The sequence below is a fragment of the Anomaloglossus baeobatrachus genome, chromosome 5 (genome assembly GCF_048569485.1).
Source record: "Anomaloglossus baeobatrachus isolate aAnoBae1 chromosome 5, aAnoBae1.hap1, whole genome shotgun sequence".
In the NCBI taxonomy this organism is placed as follows: Eukaryota; Metazoa; Chordata; class Amphibia; order Anura; family Aromobatidae; genus Anomaloglossus; species Anomaloglossus baeobatrachus.
The window spans coordinates 225,379,828-225,406,261 of NC_134357.1; the positions used below are offsets into that span (position 1 = coordinate 225,379,828).

A 26,434-nucleotide genomic window follows, 5' to 3' on the forward strand; every position below is an offset into this window, starting at 1 on the left:
GTTCCCCATGGACGTGGGTCTCCTGAAAAGGACAGAACCCGCTCGGGCAACTTCCACTTTCACCTCCAAAACTAAACTGTCTGTTTTTCCCGCCTCCAGGACTGTGAACTCCTCGGTGGGTGGGACCAACCGCCTGGCCCACCCCCCTGGTGTGGACATCAGCCCCTGGAGGAAGGCAACAAGGGTTTTGTGCTTTCACTTCGGTGTGCCTGCTGGGAGTGTGGGGTGTGTTGGTGTTGTTTTCTGTGGCCCCTGGCTTGTCCAGGGCGCCACATTCCCCCTTAGTTAAATGCAGACCGTCCGCGGGCTGCCCGTCCATCACTGGTTTTATTTTCACCAACTGAAAAATATGAAAAACGGTAACACACAAACAATTATAACTTCTTCCCACATCGGGAGGTACTCTTACTTAAACGTTACTAACGGTACTAAACGGTTACGGCTTCCGCTCTCTACCACCCAAGCAACCTGGCCCTGATGCTGCCCCTAAGCAAACAGGCAGCACCCCTTGACCCCAGTCCAGCACAAGTTGCCCGAGCGGGTTCTGTCCTTTTCAGGGGACCCACGTCCATGGGGAACCCCTGAAACCCCCAGAGGATCGCCACCGGTTTCGGTGGTGGCTGGGCCCCAGCCTGCTCCGCTGCGGGCCCTTCCTCCAATCTGCCTCTCCGGAGGCGGCTACGGTGAAAGCCACAACAAAACATATTTTATTTACATGCCACTAGTTTGTGGTTGCCCTGCTAGTTCTCGGGCCTGTTCATAAGGAGTTCCTTATGCAAAACTTGGTGAAGGGGGTCCCAACGGGGACCAGTTGCCGGCAACGACCGGTTTCAAATCAAGGTTGCAAATCAAGGCTTCAATCAGGTGACTTTTCCACGGTATCATTCACTTATCATTCATTTTCAAACTTTTCAAACTGCATTTTTAACACACAATGTTGGCGGTCCCAACGGGGACAACTTGCAGCGGAGCTCCGCTGATTTTGGAGCGGCTACCACCGCAGGGGGTTGGCCCACTCGGGGACCGGTCGGTACATTGGGTTCTTTTTCCACAGACCGTTCAGTCCGGAACCACTGACGGCCGTTAAGAACGGTGGCGGGGGCAGCGTGGTTGGAACCCCCTCCTCCATCAGCGACATTCTCTCTGGACCCCCGGCTGCGGTGCCGGCCCCCGGCTCCCATGCAATCAGGGCTGGTTCTGGGGTTTGGGTGGACTGATCGCGACGCGGCACGGTCGCAGCGGCCCCTTGCTCACGAGCCCCCACTACGGCAACCATCCTGCGCATCTCCGCCTTCCAGTCCAGCAGCTGCTGCAGGCTCTGCGCCCTCACCTTCAAGCAGAACCGGCCCAACTCCTGCTCCAGCCACGCAGCGGTCCCGGCAGGGAGCTCACCCGGGCCGCAGTCTTCAAAGGCTACTCCTCCTCGGTGCCCCCAGAGCTTAGACGCTCCGGTAGCGGGTACTCCCGCGCTCCAATTCGAGGACGCCGCCATTCTTCCATCCGCGTCCCCCTTAGCCTCTTTCCGGCTCCTCCTCTATCAAGGCGGGGTTTAGGCCTTCGCGCCTTCACTACTCGAGGAGACGCTCGAGCGGGAACTCTTCGCGCCCAAGATGGCGGCTTTTCAAATTTTCCGACCGGACACCTCCGGCGGTCACACAAGGCGCACTTCCACCAGTCGGTAGAACGGTAGGATCCTGTTCGTGACGCCAAGTTGTCGCGGGCGGAGGAGGGGACGCTGCGCTCTCCCACTGCTCGGGTCCGGCTGCCGCTGCTGCTGCTGCTCGGTGGTGGCTCGAGCGGTGGGCCGGATCCCGGGGACTCGAGCGGCGTTCCTCGCCCGTGAGTGAAAAGGGAATTTTTGATTGTGGGGGTTTGTGATTATTGTCCGTGACGCCACCCACGGTTGTGGTGATATTGGTGACACCACCGCTGCTCTGGACGGGGATCCCGGGAGCGGTGACAGGGAGCAGCTTTGTTGTTAGTCCCCCCCTCCGTGGGTAGGGGGTTGGTTGTCCTGGGGCCCGGTGATGGGGAAAGGATGGATGGCAGGCGGGTTACAGGGCCTGGTGGGGTGCAGGGTCGCAGGGGCAGCGCTGTGCCGCACGGCACGGTGGTACTCACTCAGCCAATGATGAAGACACAGTTCTCGGTAAAACAGACGGCTGGATGGACGGGTCCCACTGACGGCTGCGGTGGTTTCTGCTCCCGGCAGGTTGATGGTGACTGCCTTTCCCTGCACCTAGATACGGTAGATGGTTCCAATGGGTTCCCACTGGTAACCCGCTCCCCGACTTGGATATAGGCCGGAGGAGCCTTTTTTGCCCGCTGGCGCTGGCCCTGAGAAACGGTTGCCTTGGCGGTGGCGGTGTCTCCCTTACTTGGTTGGACTGTTGCCTTCTGTTGGGACTTGGCTGTTGGGAAACCCAGGAGGTTCCCTTCACTAACGAATTTGGCAAATTCATGGCGACTCCTAGCCTTGCCGGGGTCCGTAAGCCCCTGCCAGATGGTGCTGACTTCTCTTTGTGTACTGGTCCGGTACCGCCGGGCCACCACCCGTCCACGGTCCTTACGGTAGACTCCAATCGGTCACTCCTGCAGACGGTCACCACAGTCTGCCAACCTTGCTGTACCGCCCGGGCCACACACCCAGACGCTGTCAGTTAGTTGCTCCACTACCACTTCACCTCCTTCCACTTTCACCTCCAAAACTAAACTGTCTGTTTTTCCCGCCTCCAGGACTGTGAACTCCTCGGTGGGTGGGACCAACCGCCTGGCCCACCCCCCTGGTGTGGACATCAGCCCCTGGAGGAAGGCAACAAGGGTTTTGTGTTTTGACTTCGGTGTGCCTGCTGGGAGTGTGGGGTGTGTTGGTGTTGTTCTCTGTGGCCCCTGGCTTGTCCAGGGCGCCACATATGGTTTATGATTATTGTGCTTGTCCCTATTATGTATACCCTTTTCACATGTAAAAGCAACATTGAATAAATGGCACTATAACAATAAATAATAATTTGTGGTTAGAAGGAATCAGTCATTCACCGAAAAGGACATAAATTCAAAGAAACAAACTCAAAAAAAACTCACCACAAAAAAGTCACCAGCCAACTCAGGTCAAAAATGGCAAAAGCACTTGCAGGATGCAATCGACCCCCCATGATAAAGGTATGGGTAACACAGGAAGCAATCGGTTACCAAGTTTTGCCAGCTAATTTGAGAGCAGTATCATTTTGAAACAGAAACCCCAATTTCATGTGTCACTTAAGGTGGTGTCACACACAGCGACGACGACAACGACGTCGCTGCTACGTCACCATTTTCTGTGACGTTGCAGCGACGTCCCGTCGCTGTCGCTGTGTGTGACATCCAGCAACGAGCTGGCCCCTGCTGTGAGGTCGTTGCTCGTTGCTGAATGTCCTGCTTCATTTTTTCGTCATCGCTCTCCCGCTGTGACGCACACATCGCTGTGTGTGACAGCGAGAGAGCGACGAAATGAAGCGAGCAGGAGCAGGAGCCGGCGTCTGGCAGCTGCGGAAAGCTGTAACCACTGTAAACATCGGGTAACCAAGAGAAGACCTTTCCCTGGTTACCCGATATTTACCTTCGTTACCAGCCTCCGCCGCTCTTGCTGCTAGTGCCGGCTCCTGCTCTGTGCACATGTAGCTGCAGTACACATCGGGTTAATTAACCCGATGTGTACTGTAGCTAGGAGAGCAAGGAGCCAGCGCTAAGCAGTGTGCGCGGCTCCCTGCTCTCTGCACTGTGACATGTAGCTGCAATACACATCGGGTTAATTAACCCGATGTGTACTGTAGCTAGGAGAGGAAGGAGCCAGCGCTAAGCAGTGTGCGCGGCTCCCTGCTCTCTGCACTGTGACATGTAGCTGCAGTACACATCGGGTTAATTAACCCGATGTGTACTGTAGCTAGGAGAGCAAGGAGCCAGCGCTAAGCAGTGTGCGCGGCTCCCTGCTCTCTGCACATGTAGCGACGTTATGATCGCTGCTGCGTCGCTGTGTTTGACAGCTAAGCAGCGATTATAACAGCGACTTACAAGGTCGCTGTTACGTCACAGAAAATAGTGACGTAACAGCGATGTCGTTGTCGTTATGTGTGACACCAGCTTTACTGTGGTTTTAATAATCTTCTGATAAAACAGGGATTTAATCACTAGAAGACTAGTAAACCTTCAGCCATATTGTCCTTTATATTTATGAGCTCTCTATAATCCCACCTCACCACTAATTTGCAGCTTTCTGCCTATGCACAGTGTACACAGAAAGCTGTCAATCTGTGGAGTATCGAGAGCTCAGTATTCATAGGATTTGTGATTTGCACAGGGCCAATTTTAAACAAAGTAGAGCCCTGGGCAAAAGATTAAACTGGGGCCTCAAATGCTATCATATTGCACCATCACACTAACACTTTTCGGTTACAGTTACATGTGTTGAGTTCAGAAAGTTAAAGCACCACGCCAGCATTTTGGTTTTTTATTTCAACGTTGAAGTGGTGGTTTAAATTTAAGTCCCCTGCCATCCGTCCTTGACTCACCTGCCACTGTCTTCATCTTCTATCAACGCTGCCTCGGTCGGTCTCCTGTGATTTGTGACCTGCCGGCAGCTTTAATGTTTCACGGAGTGCTTCGGAGGTCACAACTCAATAAGCCCTTATGACAGCATTATTCTGACTGTCATACAGATGCATTTGTGAGCTTGTGATGTAATTTCTGACTTCCGGCCAGTCAGAAGTTACGAGCACAAGATGGCATCGTGGGAAGGTGAGTATATGACCAGGGTCATGGGACTTAGAAGAAAGAAGAAATCCTCCCCGCTGAAGTGGTTTAAACGGGTGTGATAATATTGAAGTTGTTCTGTGTTCATTTCCCTGCCTCTTTACACAAGATGAGGAAGAATGAAGGCCACAGAACAATCACTAATAGATCAATCTGTCCCCAACAGTATCATGTTATCGCAGCACATCTGCATTTTGCAATGTGTTGCTGAGAACAAAGATTGTCGTACCACCACAAACAATCCAACATTAATTTTGCTTGTATTCATTTGCAGCATTTTGCTCATACGTTGGGCAATGGCCGCCATGTACCTATGAATTCTCATCTGTGCATCGAAGATTTATGAATGTGGATGATACGCACACACAGTATGTGACACACACAATGCGCATTACACACACATGTATACAGAGGATACACAGATATGTATACACACAGCACCTTCATACAGATGCATATATACCACCAGGAGCCCATACATTCTGATGTCCTCATTAACCCCTTCATGACGGGGCCAATTTCCTTTTCATTTATTCCTACCCTTCTTCCTGGAGTCATAACATTTTTTTTTTCTGTCCACAAAAAAAACATAACAAGAGGGCTTGTATTTTGCGGAACGAGTTTCACTTTTAAGAGACACCATTCATTTTATCACATAAGGTACTGGAAAATGGGGGGGGGGGATTCAAATGTGGAGAAATTGTGGGGGAGTAAAAAAAAAAAAAAGACCACAATTCTGATATTTTTTGGGAATAGCTATTACGGTGTACATTTTGGGTAAAAATGACCTCACTAAAAGATTCTCCTCATCAGTATTATAATGATAACAAACACGTCCAGTTTTTTCATTATTTTAGCGGTGAAAAAAACACCAAGTTTGCACAAAAAAAAAAAAATAATAATTGGAGGGTTGTGTCACCATTTTTCAAGACCCGTAATGTTTTCACTTTTTCCATTGATGGAACTGTATTTTTCATGGGATGAGACGACATTTTTAAATACCATTTTGGGATAGATATAAATGTTTTTATAGCTTTTTACAGCATTTTTTTGTGGTATTGCAGCAAGCAATATCCCCAGTAATTTTGGCATTCTTGAAAGTTTTTGTTTTGTGTTTACCAATAGGATTAACTATTTTCATCTTTTGATAGATCGGATTTTTCTGAACAAAGCATTTGTATTTTTTTTTTATTAAAGGGGTGGTTCACCCATATTTTTTTATTGTCTAGATCGATATTATATTGATAAACAATGTTTCTCTCAAATACCTTGTGTTGGCAATAGTGCCTGTGAGGGGCGCTATTGCAGACCGCTGTTCCCCGTCCAGTGACGTACCTGTCAAGTGCTGCATACGTCACATCCGTGCAGCCGGCTGCATTCTGAGCCCATCTGCTCCCCCTCCCTCCCCCCTCTTCCCTCACAGCACAGCGCGTCTCTTGCTTGCAGCGTTCTGCGAGGAGGGAGGGGGGAGCAGGAGACGTGCTGTGCTAGGAGGGAGGAGGGAGGCGGGAGCAGGAGACGTGCTGTGCTAGGAGGGAGGAGGGAGGCGGGAGCAGGAGACGCGCTGTGCTAGGATGGAGGAGGGAGGCGGGAGCAGATGGGCTGTGACAGCAGTGAAACACCGCTCACAGCTCAGAGTCTGGAAGAATGTAGCCGGCTGCACGGATGTGACGTGTGCAGCATTTGACGGAGACGTCACTGGACGGGGTACAGCGGTCTGCAATAGCGCCTCTCACAGGCACTATTGCCAACACAAGGTATTTGAGAGAAACATTGTTTCTCAACATAATATCGAACGAGACAATAAAAAATATGGGTGAACCACCCCTTTAACTTTATTTTTCATAGGGCAATGAATTTAGAAATGTAAAAAATATAAATCAGTTGTTTGGTTTTTTTTAACTTTCTACAGTTCCTAATAGTCCCCTTAGGGGACTTGAAGCTGTGATTATCTAATCGCTTGTGCTATATATAGCAATACCATAGCATTGCTGCATAAAGTGAAATTGACAGTATCCTTTGACGCCCAGCCACATGAAGGGTTTCAAAGGAGCACTGCTATTACAAGCACAGAGATCTTCAGCATCCCATCAGTGACCCGCAATCACGTCACGGACAATGGTGTGGCCTAGTGTCAGCACGTGTTAAATGCCGCTGTCAGAATTTGACAGCGGGATTTAACAAGTTAACAATCGCAGATCGAACCGAGGTACACCTGTGAATGTTAGAGGCAGGTCCGGGCTGTAATACACAGCTATTACCTGCCAATTATGGGGTAAGTTCACCATGTGAGCCCACTTCATACATCCGCTTCAGACTGGCGCCATACATGAATGGTGGATGTCATGAAGGGGTTAATATATGCCACCAGGAGCTCATACATTCTAGACACAGACACACAGACTTACCACCATTCCATCTCCTGTTCAGCCCTTCCAATTGTGACATTATGGTCACATGATCAATCACAGGATCATGAAGTCACCAAAGGTCCTGAAGTCCAATAGAGTACAAGACCTGTGATGCCATCACGATCACATGACTAATCACATGATCGTGCGGTCACTAAAGATACTTAAAATCAAAAAAGGTCCGTGGACCCTCTGTTAGGAGTCTCGACACAGAAAATAGCCAGATATCCCTCTGGGAAGGACCTAGCCAAGGAGTGGCTCTTTTTAGGAGACCACCAAAACCACCATATTAAGTGGCCCTTTTAGTCAATATCCAACTCTTTGACGAGTTTAAAGATATGACAAGGAAATACCAAGGCCAGGTATCCATCCACAACAGCTGTTTCGGGGTGTTGCCCCTCATCAGGAGTAGGATTCTGGCTAGGTGGGAGCAATGCCTAGTAGACCAACAAGACAAAACAATCACTGATCTCAGAGAGACCAGCCAGAGAAAACACTGCCAGCAGCCAACAAAGGCGCTCAAAACAGCGAAATCCTATTTTTAGGAGACCAGCAAAACCACCATATTAAGTGGCCCTTTAAGTACTAAAGGTACTTAAGCAGTCTCCCCATCTTAAACTACAATGGTCAGTGAAGCACCTGTTGTAGATGCTAGGGACCCCAAAGGGGGTGGAGGTCCATGGCAACTGCTCAGTTTGCCATGTCTTAACACTGGCTCTACATCTGCAACAGGTAAAACATTTTAACAAAACTGAAGCAATCAGCACAGCAAGTGACACATCGCTGGAATCAAGGTCTCTGCTCCTACATCATGCTGATCAGGGTGTCTGCTCCTACATCAAGCCGCTCTCAGATGGGAAGTAAATAAGTGATAGGCAATGTAATTAAAGGGAATCTGTGTTTAGGTTTATAGGCTGTCAGTCTTATATTTTTATGTCTAACAGAAAACATTGATCATACAACATCTTACCTTTTGGCTTTGTACATGCTGAAGTGATGCTCTTACATGTGGCTCACGAGCCCCCAGTCGTGGAATAAAAAAAGTTTCACTATGTGACTGCGTCATAGAACCTTGAGGCAGTGCAGAATCACCACCAGATACTGTTTTCTGTAAACGGAAGTACTGAGGAACATCTTTTATCTCTAGCGTTACTGGTAGAATTGGTGCGCTGGGTGAACAGCTAGCCGCTGCAAAGACACAAAAAATGTATGTTACATATTATAGAGAAATCTATGAAGTCATGCTTTGTGTGCCTAACACCGACAGATACAACTTGTCCATCACACCAATTTTAACATAGATTTCTGTGTGCAAAGTGTCCATTTATTCTGATTGCTGGCCTGATGTACATAAAAATTTGTCGAACAACTCTAAAGTGTGCAAGTAATGCTTACTATTTAATGCTGTAACAAAAAAAAAAAAAAAGAAAAAGCATTACTTAGGAGTGCTACTTTTAAGGGGTAAACTAAGTCCCAGAAGGTACCGGAAGTGATGAGGTCTCACATTGTGTGCACCATATCCAATACTACTATTTATTTCCATGGGAGTTGCAGAAACCCAGTAGTAAGCGAAGCTTATCTATTTTTGTAGGCCCAACCCTGAACGCAGTTATCCATGTCTAAGTCATGATATGCTGAGAAGGGAATAGCTCATGTCACATCTCATATTTTTCCCACTTCCTACTTTTAGCTCAGGAAATTCCCAATAAACCCCTTTAAGAAGATTGAATAGAAAGGATTATTGACAACTTTGACCAACCTTATGCTATGTAGTGTGGGACTGATTGTTTAGAAATCTGTGTATAAACCCAACTTTAACCCTTAAGGGGGCTTTACACGCTACGATATCGTTAATGTTTTATCGTCGAGGTCTTGTTGTTAGTGACGCACATCCGGCGTCATTAACGATATTGCAGCGTGTGACACTTACCAGCGACCTTAAGCGACCTCAAAAATAGTGAAAATCGTTCACCATGGAGAGGTCGTCCCAAAACCAAAAATCGGTAATGGTTGATTATCGATGTTGTTCGTCGCTCCTGCGGCAGCACACATCGCTGTGTGTGACATCGCAGGTGCGAGGAACGTCTCCTTACCTGCCGTTGGCCGCGATGCGGAAGGAAGGAGGTGGGCGTGATGTTACGTCCCGCTCATCTCCGCCCCTCCACTTTGGTTGGCCGGCTGCTTAGTGACGTCGAGGTGACGTCGCTGTGATGCCGAACGTCCCTCCCCCTTGAGGGAGGGATTGTTCGGCAGTCACAGCGTCGCCGCCGACCAGGTAAGTGCGTGTGACGCTGCCGTAGCGAAAATGTTCGCTGCGGCAGCGATCACACGAAATCACATGCACGACGGGGGCGGGTGCTTTTGCGTACGATATCGCTAGCAATTGCTAGCAATATCGTAGCGTGTAAAGCCCGCTTTAGTGACGAAGACAATTTTGTCCCTAATGACCAGGCCAAATTTTAGAAGTCTGACTATGGTCACTTTATGATGCAATAACTCTGGAACGCTTCAATGGATCCCAGTGATTCTGAGACTGTCTTTTCATGACAAATTGTACTTCAGGTTAGTGGTAAATTTAGGATGATGTATTTTGTGTTTACTTGTGAAAAAATAGGAATTTTAGTGGAAATTTCAAAATGTTGAAACTTTGAATTTATATGCCCTTATACCAGAATTATGCCATACAAAAATAGTTAATAAAATAACATTTACCACATGTTTACTTTACATCAGCAACATTTTTGAAATTTTTTTTTTGTTAGGAAGTTAGACGTTTACCAGTAATTTCTCATTTTTCCTAAACAACTTACAAAACTATTTTTTTTAGAACCACATCACATTTGAAGTGACTGAGAGGCCTAGGTGACAGAAAATACCCAAAAGTGACACCATTTTAAAAAATGTAGCGCTAAAAGTGCTGAAAACCACATTTATGAAGTTCATTAACCCCTCAAGTGCTTTTCAGGAATTAATGCAAAGTGAAATGAAAAAAATACATAATTACTTAGCAGTAATGTGTTTTTTTCGGAACTCATGACGGCACCACGAGAGAGGGAGCCGTCCTTCAAGGACAGGAAACCTACAGGATAAAAAAAAGAGCAGTACCTCTACCCACATCAGTTGGTTAAAGAGCATGAAAGGACCTCCAAAATAAAAGGCTAATACAACATATGCCTACCACCGTAACAATTCTTTGTGAGAAAAAAACAAGGGTGAAAACTGAATAAAAAAAGAAAACACCCCAGTGCAGGAATGGAATATAAGGGTGCCATCATGGGTTCCGAAAAAACACATTACGGGTATATAATTACGTATTTTTCCTTCAATCTATGACGGCACCACAAGAGAATTACTTCAAAAAGGCACAACTGTAGGGAGGGACTGCAACCTGCAGAACCCTTCTCCCAAAGGTGAGGTCAGAAAAGGATAGATCTAACTTATAATGTCTGTAGAACAGGGGTGGGGAACCTCCGGCCCGCGGGCCGCATGCAGCCCACCATGACCTTTTGTGCGGCCCCCGGGCAGTTTCCCGGGGGAGGCAGTGCTCGTGCCGTCACCGTGGTCTTGCAGGCCGTACCGCCGGGATAGTGGATGTTAGGGAGCTCAGGAGAGACATAGCATCTCTGAGAGACATCTTTGGAGATGCTACTGCCTGCAGCACTAGACCGCTATTTTTTCCACTTTGGTGGATAGAAGGCGACAATCCTGCACTATAGTCCAGCTTAAGTCCCAAGAAAGTCTGCAATGTCTCTAGATCCAATCTTAATTTGTCACAGTTCAGAATCCAGCCAAGACCTTCCAACGTGGAGTAGACTTCTTGAACGATGTGGGAACAATGACTGGGTGACCTGCCTACTACAAGGAAGTCATCGAGATATGGGATGACGAGAATTTATTTTTCCTGCAGGGGAGCGGTGATTCCTAGCATGATCTTTGTGAACACCGAAAGGTAGGGCCCTGTATTGGAAGTGACTGATTTTTCAGTCTATCCAAACTGCCACCTTGAGATATTTCTGAAAGCGAGGGTCTATGGGGACGTCATAATACGTATCTTTCAAGTCCAGAACTGTCATGTGGCAACCTGGAAACAGAGACTTTATGGTGGACTTTATGGACGCCATTTGAAGGACAAAATCTTTAGATGTTTGTTAAGCCCTTTTAGATTTATAATGGTGCGAAAAGCGTTGTCCCGTCTTCTCACCAAAAAGAGGGGAATAAAACCCCTCCCCTACTTCGCTTACTGGGACTTCCATAAAGGACAGACTTTTATACCAGATTTTTTATCTCTGAATCTAGAGCCCTCTGCTCGCCCGGGGAAGATTTTGGGGGTGTCACGATAAATCTTCAGGGAGAATGGGGGGGTTCCCCTGAAATGGTAACTTTTGACCTGATTTTATGAGGCAGAGAATCCAAATGTTTAACGATATCCTTTCCCAGGCAGGAAGGAAATGGGCTAGTCTCCCTCCTACCTAGGAGGATGAGTCATTGGGAGGGCTTTTTATACTGGGAAGGGCCTTTGAACATGAAGCCCTTTCCTTCTTTCCTCCGGTCAGACCAAGTGCTACAGTCTTTTGATGGAATCTTACGGTTGTACTGATTCCTACAAAATAACCATTTGAATGAGGGAAAGGACGGGGCCAGAAAGTTCTTCTTTTTATCCCCCGCCTTCTCTAGTACGTCATTCAGCATTGGTCTGAAAAGAAATTCTCCCTGACATGGGATCAAGTAGAGTTCGGCCTTTACTTGTAGATCTCCTGCACAGTATTTCAGCCATAAGGCCCTTTTAGCCGCATTAGAAAGTGCTGCCGATTTCGCTGCCAGCCTCGTATAATCTGCCGATGCATCGAAGAGGAATGCAGCTCCTTCTTGTAATAGAGGTATTGAGGACAAAACATCCTCCCTTGGAACCTTCCTCTTAAGCTCATCTTCCAGCTAGTCCAGCCACACCACTAGCGATCTTGCTGTATACGTTGCAGCTATTACTGGATGTAACGCGCCCGCTGAGGATTCCCAGGCATTGTTAAGAAAAAGATCCGCTTTTCGGTCCAGAGGGTCTTTTAGTGACCTTGTGTCCTTGAACGGGATCGAGAATTTTTTAGATGCCTTGGCCACTGCCACAACTAATTTAGGAGCCCTATCCCAGGAGGAGCATGCAGCCTCTTCAAAAGGGGTATTTCCGCTTAAAGGATCCAAGCACAGACCCTCTCTTGTCGGGCCTCTTTCACTCTCTGGAGATTAGGGATTGAACTTTGTTGACTACCGGAAAATCTCGGCATTTCTTCTGGTCCAGTCCTTTAAACATAGAGTCCTAGAAAGAACGTTGTGGCTTCTCTTCCGTTATGCCCATCATGGCCCTGACTGCTTTAATCAGTTTGTTTGTGTTCACCACAAGAAAGCACTGGCACGCTCCGACATCACTATCTGAAGTGGAGGGAGACTCAGAAACAGAGGAACCTGTTATGGTCCAGAAACCTCACAAGATCTTGTAAAAATCGCATAAAAGGATGATGATGATACACCAGAGTAGTTGGAATCTTAGCTGGCTGCAATTCCCTGACTACACAAACACAACTAGAAGTAGCAGTGGAGCGTTCCTAACAAACCTAGATGCCTCGTCACCACCAAAGAACTAAGTAACCTCAAAGATGAAATGAAGAATCCTGACTTGCCTCAGAGCAGCCCCAAAGTAAAGTCAAAAGCCCCAACATATAAAGGATGGTGATATAAGGAAAAACAACACACAAATGGAAGATATAGAAATAAGCAAAGTGAGGCCCTGCTAACTAGATACAAAAGTATAGGATAGATTGCTGGTTGCAGCCAGCAAATACCCTGAAAAATACCAACACCTGATAATCAAAAATTCCCTTAAAGATTGCACAATCTTACCACCCACTATATATCAGGAACTCTTGTGCAAATACATTAACTAACATGAGATACAAAAATACAAACTCATGATCAAAAACAGGGAGTAAAAACTCCCTTTCTTGTTGGGAATAAATGGCCCTCAAAAAATAGTGCAGGAAGAACACTTATTCACTTGCAAGAAACAAAAGGAATATTCTCAAACACTAATTTAGAAAAAGACCTAGATTAAGCAGAAATGCACTTAAGTGCAAATTCAACCTTTAACCAAGCCCAGACTAAGAAGACAAAAATACTTAATCAGGCATAGCTGCTGACTCAGGATTACATGGGAAAAAACGATGCAAAGGAACGAAAAAACTGCTGTAGAAATCATACCTGGAGAATACAATAGGCGCACAAAAGGCAAAACCAAAATCTAAAGGGAAAGGCAAAAAGCCAAAAGGCTGGAGGACAAAATTCAGGACATCTTCACATGAAGCATGATCTACTTATAGGATGGCTCTCCCTGCGACAGGAATTGAAGGGAGCTTCTGACTTCTAATCTAATCACAGATCTGAGATTCGAATCCCGGTGCCTCCTCAGAAAGGGTCTGCTGAATACAATCCCTGCAAAGCCTTTTAGCCCAAGTATGGGCCAGCCCCTGCTTGCAAAGGGCACATTCCGTGTTTTTAATTTTGGAGTAAAATTTTCTCGGCTTCTTCACCTAACAAACAGGGAAGGAGGGGAGACAAAAAACCTCTTTACAATGTGAACGTTCCCAAAGATCACTCACCACTCAGATGTAAACAGATGGTAACGGGTTGGGGGAGGAACACTGCCATCCGACAATTCTCCCTTGGAGGCTCCTCTGCTGTCGGGTTTGTCATACTCCTCACTACGCTGACTAGACCAGGTACCATTCTTAGTAGAGAGTCTTCCACCAGATCCAGTGCCACTGCCGTCACGATGATGCTGTGGCAGAGACTTGTGGTGTTTCTGCTGGGAGATGGTCTTCTTGCCAGCAAAGAGAGAGCAGCCGCTGCTGCTGGTCCTGGTCCATCCTGCTGGAGGGGTCAAACTGGAGCAAACGCCACCGACCTGTAGTCCCCAAAAAAAAAAATTTTTTTAAATGGATGTGGAGCTCAAGAGGCCCCTCCAGCACCCACTTCTAGGTCTGTAACGTCAATGGCTGCCGCTGTGTCATCCCAGCACACCCGCGCAAGTGCAGAGCGGAGGCGTGCAGCGCCACACACAAGATGGCGCTGCCTGGATGGTCCCACGGATGCGCAGCCGGAACATGTGACACCACATCTAAGATGGTGCCACCTGATGCTACTGCACATGCCCGCTCACAGTCGAAGCCCCCATGGACCTGCTGTAGCGCTTCCAGGGTAACCACGCTGGCCGGGGCAGGACCTGTGGTGCTGCCAGATCCGACCGCCGGGTCTGCATAAGACTGTTTCTTCTTTCATGGCCCTCCAAGGCCACCGCTATCCTGAGGTTCCCCACTCAAGGACAGGAAACCAACTGATGCGGGGAGAGGTATCACCCTTTTTTATCCTGTAGGTTTCTTGTCCTTGAAGGGCGGATTCCTCTCTCTCGTGGTGCAGTCATAGGGTGAAGGAAAAAAACATTTTCTAAAAATGTTGCTTTAGCCCCACTTTATTCACTTTTACAAGGGATATCACACCAAAATGTACTCCAAATTTTGTTACCCATTTTCTTATTAGTTTGGCAATACCCCACATGTAGTCAAAAAGTTCTATTTGGACAAACAGCAGGGCTTGGAAAGGAAGGAGCAACATTTTAATTTTGGAAAGCAAGTCTAGCTGAAATAGACTGCGGGCACCATGTTGCATTTGCAGGGGCCCTAAAGGTGCCTAAACAGTAGAAACCCCCCACAAGTGACCCCATTTTGGAAACTAGACCCCTCAAGGATTATATTCAAGGGTATAGTGAGCTATTTGAACCCACAGGTACTTCACATAATGTGATAACATGAAGTCATCATATTGAATATATTTTTTTTTCTTCACAAAAATGTTGCTTTAACACCAAATTTTTAACTTTTATAAGAGGTACCACCAAAAAGTAGATGGCAAACAGTTACCCACTTTCTTAAGAGTGCAGTGATATCCCACATGCAGTCAAAAAGTTCTGTTTGGACAAACGGGAGGGCTCGGAACTGAAGGAGCAATATTTGAATTTTGGAACATAATCTACTCCAAATAGAGCTAAATGTATCTTATTTGCAGAGCCTTTGTGGTTCAAGAGCAACAGAAAACCACTGTGTTTTTTTGTACTTTATATATGCTAATGTATTTAGGTAGGTGGTGAGTAGTTTGATACTACCTGTCACGCTGTACAAAGGGCTAGTAAGACATAGTACAGCATATTCCTCACTAGGTGGCAGCAGAGTAGTGAAGGAAAGTCAAAGTTACACTAAGGCCGGTTTCACACATCCGGCTTTTCGCCGGTTTGCCGGATCCGGCGCTTTCCCGTACACACAATACAGTACAGTGACTGCGCTGTAACTTCCGGGTCACATGCGCCGGTCACATGACAGCATGTGACCGGCGCTTGTTGCGCTGTCACTGTACTGTAGTCACTGTATGGGAGAGCGCCGGATCCGGCAAACCGGCGAAAAGCCGGATGTGTGAAACCGGCGTAACAGAAAGGCAACTAAAGTACAGCAGAGTAACTCCAGCAGGCGGCTAACAGGCGAACTACCAAGGGGCAATAGAGTAGTCAAACAGTCAGGGTTTAGTCGGGAAGTCAAGTCAGTGCAGAAGGAAGATCAAAATCAAGTCAGAAAACACAACCGAGTAAGAAGACGGGAGATCAGGAATGCAGAGGGAAACACAAACAACAGACAGGAGCGGGAAGTCAGGGACTGGGACAGATGGAAGAACGGGGGAGGGTACAGGTCAGGGCATGACAGATAAACTAGGAAATCTCACCAGAGCAAGTCACAGGCTGCAGAGCAAAACTATAACCAGCACAGGAAAGCAGGTTCAGAGACCATATACAGTGTCTCCTGAAACCAGAATGAGGCTGATGGAAGTTAACCCCTGACATAACCTGTGATATGAGGGTCTGTGAAACTCTGGAGCGGAGAATACCAGTCATTGACCATGACACTACCATTTTGTATGAAGTTAATGCAACACAAGAATTATAATTTGCATTTTTTTCCGCTTACATTTATGTTTAATCTCTTTTTTATTGAAAAATTAAGGTTGGTTACAATAAGCAGGGCTGCAGACCAAGGCAAACCCCCAAATAGAGACAAAACAAAAAAAAAACAAGAATGCAATGAAACATGAAAGGCTTTGTATGGTTGTAGCCATATACAGTTTGTTACAATAAAGAACATTTAAGAACATTTATATCATTCTGTCTTGAACCATTATAAAAGTATAAAATCCATCCGCTTACATTTATGAATCTTTTTTGTACATTCTGAGGAACACACTTCAAATTTTATTGTTCTAGTTTTTCAGTGTTCAGAAATACATCCAATATGGCACCAATGTGAGTATTGGACACACCCATGTGCCTATTATAGATGGTGCACCATTTGGTCTTCAGGGTAAAATTGATGGAATGCCAGGACCCATTCAAAGCTTACAGAGACATTGAGCTACCAAACAAGAAAATCCAAACAACTGCATATATTGTAGCAGGAAAAATAAACTGTATTGGAGTGAAGGGCAAATGTTCAAAAGGTGAAGGAAAATACAGCCAAATCTGTGCCAAACCTGCAGGACTAGAAGGAAAGGTTTACCTTTTAAGAGACTGGTACAATGTCTGCTTAGCCCCATTAATCCCTATATGAGGGATAAAAGTGTTATGTGACGTGGTACACCATAACTGGCACCTGCCTGCCAAGATCAGAACTGCTATGTGCACAAAATAACCAAATCTCTACAGAATTCTGGAGGTATTTTCCGGTTCAGGAGGTTCAGTAAGAACCATGCAATAAGGCACATACTGTATAAATATGGAACAGCCTCATTGTTAGAGATGCTCCAATAAAATTATTATGCTGGCATCACCAATATAATAATAAAAGTAATATAAATGCAAAGGAAAGTTTTGGGTATCAAGACATAGTTGTAAGAACAGTCAAACGAAGTTAAATGGTAAAAAGATATGTTTAGGTGTATGATCAAGTCCTGCAATTCATTGACAGATTACCTGAATTTTCAAGAACATTTGTGGTGACCACATTTTGCTCTACCCAGCATATCAGACTCTCCCTTCTTCAAGAGGAACCTGAAGACCCATCTCTTCCAACAAGCCTACAACCTACAATAACCCTCAGTCCAGTACACCACTGCGCAACCAGCTCTGACCTCTGTACGTATACCCTCTTTCACCTGTAAAGCGCCATGGAATAAATGGCGCTATAATAATAAATAATAATAATAATGATAAGGTGCATGTGTACCCTCTTGTGTTGTTTTGCGCATTTTGTATAATTTGATTCCATATTTGGCAATTGGAGGGGATAGATTGGCAAAATGACAGACAGCCCTTGTAATGCCTGCTTTACACGCTTCAATAGATCTTTCAATCCGTCGTCAGGGTCAAGTTGTAAGTGACGCACATCCGGCATCGTTTGTGACGTATTTGCGTGTGACACCTACGTGCGATCAAGATTGAACGTAAATACAGTGATCGCATACACGTTGTTTATTCCTCATACATTGGACGTTTTGTTGTACGAACCTAGTCAATTGAAACGTGTGACATCCCTCATACGATTTAGATGTCTGAGGCTATGTGCGCAGGTGTGCGCTCTGCACCGCAGATTAAAAAAGGCCCGCTTCAGAGCGCAGCTGAAAAGCTGCGTTCTGAAGCGCCTCACAATGTCTGTCATTCACTAATCTCTGTCAGTCGGTCACTATCTCTGTCCCTCTCTCTCTGTCCATGTCAGTCTATCCCTCTTACCCCCTCTCTCATACTCACTGATCCCCGATCACTGGGGTGGCGCTGCACGGCATTCACACTGCTCCGGCGGCTTTTACTATTTTGAAAAAGCCAGCCGCTCATTAAACAATCTCGTATTCCCTGCCCACCGGCGCCTATGATTGGTTGCAGTGAGACACGCCCCCACGCTGAGTGACAGGTGTATCACTGCACCCAATCACAGCAGCCGGTGGGCGTGTCTATACTGTGCAGTGAAATAAATAATTAAAAAAAACAGCGTGCGGTCCCCCCCAATTTTAAAACCAGCCAGATAAAGCCATACGGCTGAAGGCTGGTATTCTCAGGATGGGGAGCTCCACGTTATGGGGAGCCCCCCAGCCTAACAATATCAGCCAGCAGCCGCCCAAAATTGCCGCATACATTAGATGCGACAGTTCTGGGACTGTACCCGGCTCTTCCCGATTTGCCCTGGTGCTTTGGCAATCGGGGTAATAAGGCGTTATTGGCAGCCCATAGCTGCCAATAAGTCCTAGATTAATCATGTCAGGCGTCTTCCCCGAGGATACCTTCCATGATTAATCTGTAAGTGACAGTAAATAAACACACACACCCGAAAAAATCCTTTATTAGAAATATAAAACACAAACATATACCCTGGTTCACCACTTTAATAAGCCCGAAAAAGCCCTCCATGTCCAGCGTAATCCAGGATGGTCCAGCGTCGCTTCCAGCTCTGCTGCATGGAGGTGACCGGAGCTGCAGAAGACACCGCCGCTCCTGTCAGCTCCACGCAGCTAATGAAGACAGCCGCGCGATCAGCTGAGCTGTCACTGAGGTTACCCGCTGCCACCGCTGTATCCAGTGACAGCTCAGCTGATCGCGCTATTCCCTTCATTAGCTGCGTGGAGCTGACAGGAGCGGCGGTGTCTTCTGCAGCTCTGGTCACCTTCATGCAGCAGAGCTGGAAGCGACGCTGGACTATCCTGGATTACGCCGGACATGGAGGGCTTTTTGGGGCTTATTAAAGTGGTGAACCAGGGTATATGTGTTTTATATTTCTAATAAAGGATTTTTTTGGGTGTGTGTGTTTATTTACTGTCACTTACAGATTAATCATGGAAGGTATCTCGGGGAGACGCCTGACATGATTAATCTAGGAGTTATTGGCAGCTATGGGCTGCCAATAACTCCTTATTACCCAGATTGCCAAAGCAACAGGGCAAATCGGGAAGAGCCGGGTACAGTCCCAGAACTGTCGCATCTAATGTATGCGGCAATTCTGGGCGGCTGCTGGCTGATATTGTTAGGCTGGGGGGCTCCCCATAACGTGGAGCTCCCCATCCTGAGAATACCAGCCTTCAGCCGTATGGCTTTATCTGGCTGGTTTTAAAATTGGGGGGGACCGCCCGCCGTTTTTTTTAATTATTTAATTATTTATTTCACTGCACAGTATATTTCTTCCGAAGACAATACTAAGGACCAGGGGGCACTCACTGCGAGTGGAAGAAAAGCGATTCCGACAGCTAAATAGGAAAGGGTTCTTTACAGTTAGAGCAGTCAGACTGTGGAATGCCCTACCACAAGAGGTAGTAATGGCAGATACTATAACAGCTTTCAAAAAAGGGCTGGATGATTTCCTCAGTACACACAACATTGTTGGTTATAAATGACTTAGTACCCAAATGTAGAACTGGTGGAGGAAGGTTGAACTAGATGGACCTAGGTATTTTTTCAACCTTAGTAACTATGTAACTATGTATAGCCACGCCCACCGGGTCCTGTGATTGGGTGCAGTGAGACACCTGTCACTCAGCGTGGGGGCGTGTCTCACTGCAACCAATCGTAGGCGCCGGTGGGCGGGGAAAGCAGGGAATATGAGATTGTTTAATGAGCGGCCGGCTTTTTCAAAATAGTAAAAGCCGCCGGAGCAGTGTGAATGCCGTGCAGCGCCGCGCCGGTGATTGGGGATCGGTAAGCATATGAGAGAGGGCTGCTCAATTCAGTTACTCAGGAGTTTAGCGGTCACTGGTGAGTCCTTCACGGGTGATCGCTAATCAGGATGCGACACAGACAGCCGCAGCATGACAATGAAGTCGGGTGAAGTTAACCCGAGTTCATTCTGATCGTGCGGCTCTTTCTGTGTCTGCTGTCATCTGCCATTCAGCTCTGCTACATGGCTGTCTGTGTCTGCTGTTAGCGGCCATGTAGCAGAGCTGAATGGCAGATGACATAGTAAAAACGCATCCCTACACATTACACACGCTTGGCAAGTCAATAAATAAAAAAAAAAAAAAGGGTGCCCAATGCATACGTCACAGAACACATGATCTAAAGGATCGCACACAAAATTGATCAATTTAACATAGACTACTAACGCACGTGTGACAGCAAATGAACGACCTACGTGCAATCTCATTAAATCGCATATGCGACCTGGGCATGTCACATCGCATACGAGATCGCACACCTAATTGTAAGGTGTAAAGCTGGCTTTACTCATCAAGGACTCGTCAACGTTTTGCTCCGGGTATATGAATTTTGAAATAACATCTTTTAGGAAGAAATTAGGGGGGTTTCAATTTATTTAAGCATTTATAATTGAGGTAATTTCTTTGTGGGGCTTTGGAATGGTCATTAAAATGGATTGACGGCATACACATTTGTTTGATGGGCAATAAGTTCTAGGTATTCTTGGGTGACACAAATTTGGAAAAACTGAAAAGAGATGAAATTTGTGAATACCACAGTGGAGGGGAGACTGTAGAACTTTCAGCAGTGACAACAGACTCTGCTACCATCGGGCTGTGGGATCCCCTAGAGCAGTGGTGGCGAACCTCCGGCCCACGGGCTGTATGCCGCCCACGATGACCTTTTATGCAGCCGCATTTTACCAGCTACCGGCCTTTAAATCCCCATGTGCGCTCCGAAGATGCCCATTCAGCATTCACTACCGAACGCTGGTCAGTGCCCGCTTGCTCAGGATTTACTTTATCGGCGGGGTTAGCTCTCTGCGCTCCTGTCTCACAGAAGAAGAGCAGCAGCAGCAACTTCATAGTTTTCAGCGCTGTGTGCCGTCTCCCGCTGTGCTGAGCGCTGGCTTCCAGCGCTGTGTGCCGGCTCCCGCAGCGCTGAGCGCCGGCTTCCAGCGCTGTGTGCCAGCTCTTGCTGTGCTGAACGCCCGCTCGTGCTGTGCACATCCTCCTCCAGGGCTGTGAGCCTACCCTCGACTAGGGCTGTGTGCCTGTCCCCCAGGGCTGTGTGCCCATCCCCCAGGGCTGTGTGCCCGTCCCCCAGGGCTGTGTGCCCATCTCCTGTAGCTGTGTGCTCCCCCTTCCGTCCCCCAGGGCTGTGTGCCCCCCGTCCCCCAGGGCTGTGTGCCCCCCACTCCCCCAGGGCTGTGTGCCCCCCACTCCCCCAGGGCTGTGTGCCCCCCACTCCACCAGGGCTGTGTGACTTCACCCATTTCTGTGTACCATCCCCAGTTCTGTGCTACCAGGTAATGTCTGTGCGCCCCTAGTGATATTTGTGTTCCGCAAGTGTTTATTTCTCCCAGTACCCCCCTAGTGCCGTCCGTGCCCCCCTAATGCCATCCGTGCCCCCCCTACAGATCCATGCCACCCTACTGGTGTCCGTGCCCCCCCACTGATATATCTATGCCTCCCAGTGATGTCCGTACCCCAGCGTCTCCTGTGATGTATATGCCCCAGCCGCTTCAGTGATGTATATGCAGTCAACCCCTCTTGTGATTTATGTGACGTCAGCCCCTCTTGTGATGTATATGCCCTCAGCCTTGTCTTGTGATGTATACGCTACCAGCCCCTCCAGTGGTGTATGCCCCCAGCGTCTTCTGTTGTGTATGCTCCAGCCCCTCCTGTGATATATACATCACATGAGGGGCTGGGGCATATATACATCACATGAGTGGCTGGGACATACAGTGCCTACAAGTAGTATTCAACCCCCTGCAGATTTAGCAGGTTTACACATTCGGAATTAACTTGGCATTGTGACATTTGGACTGTAGATCAGCCTGGAAGTGTGAAATGCACTGCAGCAAAAAAGAATGTTATTTCTTTTTTTATTTTTTTTTTAAATTGTGAAAAGTTTATTCAGAGGGTCATTTATTATTCAACCCCTCAAACCACCAGAATTCTGTTTGGTTCCCCTAAAGTATTAAGTATTTCAGGCACAAAGAACAATGAGCTTCACATGTTTGGATTAATTATCTCTTTTTCCAGCCTTTTCTGACTAATTAAGACCCTCCCCAAACTTGTGAACAGCACTCATACTTGGTCAACATGGGAAAGACAAAGGAGCATTCCAAGGCCATCAGAGACAAGATCGTGGAGGGTCACAAGGCTGGCAAGGTGTACAAAACCCTTTCCAAGGAGTTGGGCCTACCTGTCTCCACTGTTGGGAGCATCATCCGGAAGTGGAAGGCTTATGGAACTACTGTTAGCCTTCCACGGCCTGGACAGCCTTTGAAAGTTTCCACCCATGCAGAGGCCAGGCTTGTCCGAAGAGTCAAGGCTAACCCAAGGACAACAAGGAAGGAGCTCCGGGAAGATCTCATGGCAGTGGGGACATTGGTTTCAGTCAATACCATAAGTAACGTACTCCACCGCAATGGTCTCCGTTCCAGACGAGCCCGTAAGGTACCTTTACTTTCAAAGTGTCATGTCAAGGCTCGTCTACAGTTTGCTCATGATCACTTGGAGGACTCTGAGACAGACTGGTTCAAGGTTGTCTGGTCTGATGAGACCAAGATCGAGATCTTTGGTGCCAACCACACATGTGACGTTTGGAGACTGGATGGCACTGCATACGACCGCAAGAATACCATCCCTACAGTCAAGCATGGTGGTGGCAGCATCATGCTGTGGGGCTGTTTCTCAGCCAAGGGGCCTGGCCATCTGGTCCACATCCATGGGAAGATGGATAGCACGGCCTACCTGGAGATTTTGGCCAAGAACCTCCGCTCCTCCATCAAGGATCTTAAGATGGGTCGTCATTTCATCTTCCAACAAGACAACGACCAAAAGCACACAGCCAAGAAAACCAAGGCCTGGTTCAAGAGGGAAAAAATCAAGGTGTTGCAGTGGCCTAGTCAGTCTCCTGACCTTAACCCAATTGAAAACTCGTGGAAGGAGCTCAAGATTAAAGTCCACATGAGACACCCAAAGAACCTAGATAACTTGGAGAAGATCTGCATGGAGGAGTGGGCCAAGATAACTCCAGAGACCTGTGCCGGCCTGTTCAGGTCTTATAAAAGATGATTATTAGCTGTAATTGCAAACAAGGGTTATTTCACAAAATATTAAACCTAGGGGTTGAATAATAATTGACCCACACTTTTATGTTGAAAATTTATTAGAATTTAACTGAGCAACATACCTTGTTGGTTTGTAAGATTTATGCATCTGTTAATAAATCCTGCTCTTGTTTGAAGTTTGCAGGCTCTAACTTATTTGCATCTTATCAAACCTGCTAAATCTGCAGGGGGTTGAATACTACTTGTAGACACTGTATATACAAAAGGGGCTGGGGCATATATACAACAAGAGGGACTGGGGCATATATACAAGAGGGGCTGGGGCATATATACAACAAGAGGGGCTGGGGCATATATACATCACATGAGGGGCTGGGGCATAAATATATCACATGAGGGGCTGGGGCATAAATACATCACATGAGGGGCTGGGGCATAAATACATCACATGAGGGTCTGGGGCATATATACAACAAGAGGGTCTGGGGCATATATACAACAAGAGGGGCTGGGGCATATATACAACAAGAGGGGCTGGGGCATATATACAACAAGAGGGGCTGGGGCATGTATACATCACATGAGGGGCTGGGGCATATATACAACAAGAGGGGCTGGGGCATAAATACATCACATGAGGGGCTGGGGCATATATACATCACATGAGAGGCTGGGGCATATATACAACAAGAGGGGCTGGGGCATATATACAACAAGAGGGGCTGGGGCATATATACAACAAGAGGGGCTGGGGCATATATACAACAAGAGGGGCTGGGGCATATATACAACACAGGAGGGGCTGGGGCATATACATCACAGAAGGGGCTGCGTCTTACACATCACAGGAGGACCAGGGGCATATACATCTCCTGTAATGCATATACAGCAGTCCCAGCGTCTCCTATGTGATGTATATACAGCAATACAGCAGTCCCAACATCTCCTATGTGATGTATATAGCCCCAGCCCCTCCTGTGATGTATACACAGCAGTCCCAGTGTCTCCCATGGGATGTTTATGCCCCCAGGCCCTCCTGTGATATATGTACAGCAGTTCCAGTGTCTGTTATGTGATGTATATACCAATCTTATTATCACAAAGAGTTGACTGCGCTCCAGACCGAGACAAACCTAGAAAAGTATTTGTGAGAAGCAACATGATCAATATCACCGAAAATTAACGGCCACACCAAAGAGAAGCAGCTCCAGCCACCACAGTAGGGGTGAGTTAATTGTTTGACCAAATGTAGCAGAGAAAATTTCACATTGATAATTTTGTGCGGCCCCCGAAGGTTATTAGAAATTTCCAAATCGCCCCCGGCAGTAAAAAGGTTCCCCACCCCTGCCCTAAAGCAAGAGGAGTGATGTTTCACTGCCGAAACTCCTTGAGACCAGCAGCGTGTACCCCTGCTCTGTTTTAAACAGTCTGGGAACCTTTTTATTTTATGTCCCTGCCTTTCTAAAAAAAAATATAAATAAACCCAATGTAACTAGAATGTGTTTTTATTTTAGCCCTAACCCTAACTAAGAAAGAAAAAATAGCACTTATAGTATCTCTCTTCTCTCCAAGAAAAACTGCAAGGGGGTTCTGAACACTGTGATACAGTCTATCACAGTGTTCAAATGTCAGGAACTAATGAAATTGGTTCTTGATAGGTGCTGGGTGTCAAAGCTCTTGGCAGGAGCAGAGCATGCACCCGTCATTTTGGAACGGGAAGAGGAGGGGGCGGAGGGAATGGGGTGGAAGAGAGTTTTCTGATACTGAGCTACCACGAGGGGCTTTGGGACATGTTTTTTCTCTCTCGTCTAACATGTTCGATCACGCCAGTTGAGAGCAAATTATTTTTACAGCTCCTGTCATTTTTTTAATATGATCACCGTTATTTGTTGAACAGAAGCAATCATGTTACCGGAAGGCTCGATCGTGTTTTCAAGGTCTTAGCTACCCCTGGTAGCTCAAACCCTGGAGATTTTCCAATGCTGGGGGGAGCTATTCACTTTTTCTTGAGCTTCGTTAAAAAGCAACAATGAGGAATAAGTACCCTTAATGGCCGCTGAGCCGATAAGGCTTATCGGCAGTCATTAAGGAGTTAAAGTATAACCATCTTTTTTATTTCACAAATCAATAGTACACATGAAATAAGCAACTTTGTAACATATCAGACAAATCTGATTCTTTCTCTTCCAGAATTGATTACCGTAGTTATTATCGAAATTCTCAATTCTGAGGTAGAATCTGTATTCAGTGAAGGCTTTCCCATTACTGATGAGATTCTATGATGACAGGAGGAGGAAGGAGCTACAGTTAGAGCTTCGCCGCCTCTTCTATTTAGATAGAATCTCATCAGAAACAACTGAAAACAAAAACTTGCAACCGGAAAAATGATTGCAAGCATTAACGGATACCTGACAGCTGATCACCACTTATAAAGTATGGCTGTAACTGTCTTTGAAGGCTGATTACAGTCAACTTAATTGTGTGGAGAAAGTTTACACCATATAGTGATACTCACATTTTAAAACTTCTATTGCTGCAAATCCAAAAGATGATAACTGCTCAAAAAAGTGTGCACTTTTGGAGGATCAGTTCTGGTCTACTGCCGATAGCATGCCTATTGAGGTGCGACTCTGAACCCTGATCCAAATACACCTTCTCCTCCCAGAAAAATTGTACTCTGGGGCTGCCTGTGAATGCCACGACTTTTGACAAGTGAGGTCCTTGGATAGATGGCAAAAAAGTTTGCACAGATGAAAATATCACTACTGTGCTGCAGCCACCCCCATGTGTATGGTAAGTTTACAGTATAAAGAAGATTATGTGGCAATACTGAAGCCACATCTGAAGACATTAGCCAGGAACCTCCTTCCTTTTCCGTGCGGCAGTGTCACTCCTGGAGCGACTATCTGCACTGCTGCTCTTCCTGGTTTTGCCCTGGGATAGATCCTAGGACGGCTTCTGGGAAGAATCCCGGGATTGGGGTGACTGCGGACTATCCACTGATGGAGAGGGCCGGAGCAAGCACAGCTCTCTCAGAGTCAACTCCACTTTTTAAAAGGTGGAGGAGCGCCACAGCCCCCTCCAGCGTCATCTCCTCTGGATCCGTCACCCCGGAAGTGCGCCCATGCATTTTCGGGGCATCACTGCGGTGGCTGGATAGTGCGCATGCGCGGCCCGGCA

The 26,434-nt window shown here is 46.9% G+C and overlaps 1 protein-coding gene across 2 annotated transcripts in view; it reads right to left on the minus strand.

The window, feature by feature from the left end:
* The window catches only part of TMEM132A (transmembrane protein 132A), an 849,435-nt gene that overhangs the window by 765,584 nt on the left and 57,417 nt on the right, over positions 1–26,434 (minus strand). For both annotated transcript variants that reach the window (XM_075349137.1, XM_075349136.1), the window contains exon 2: positions 8,167–8,384. In XM_075349137.1, coding sequence (XP_075205252.1) covers positions 8,167–8,384 — 218 coding nt within the window. The remainder of the gene's footprint in view (positions 1–8,166; positions 8,385–26,434) is intronic.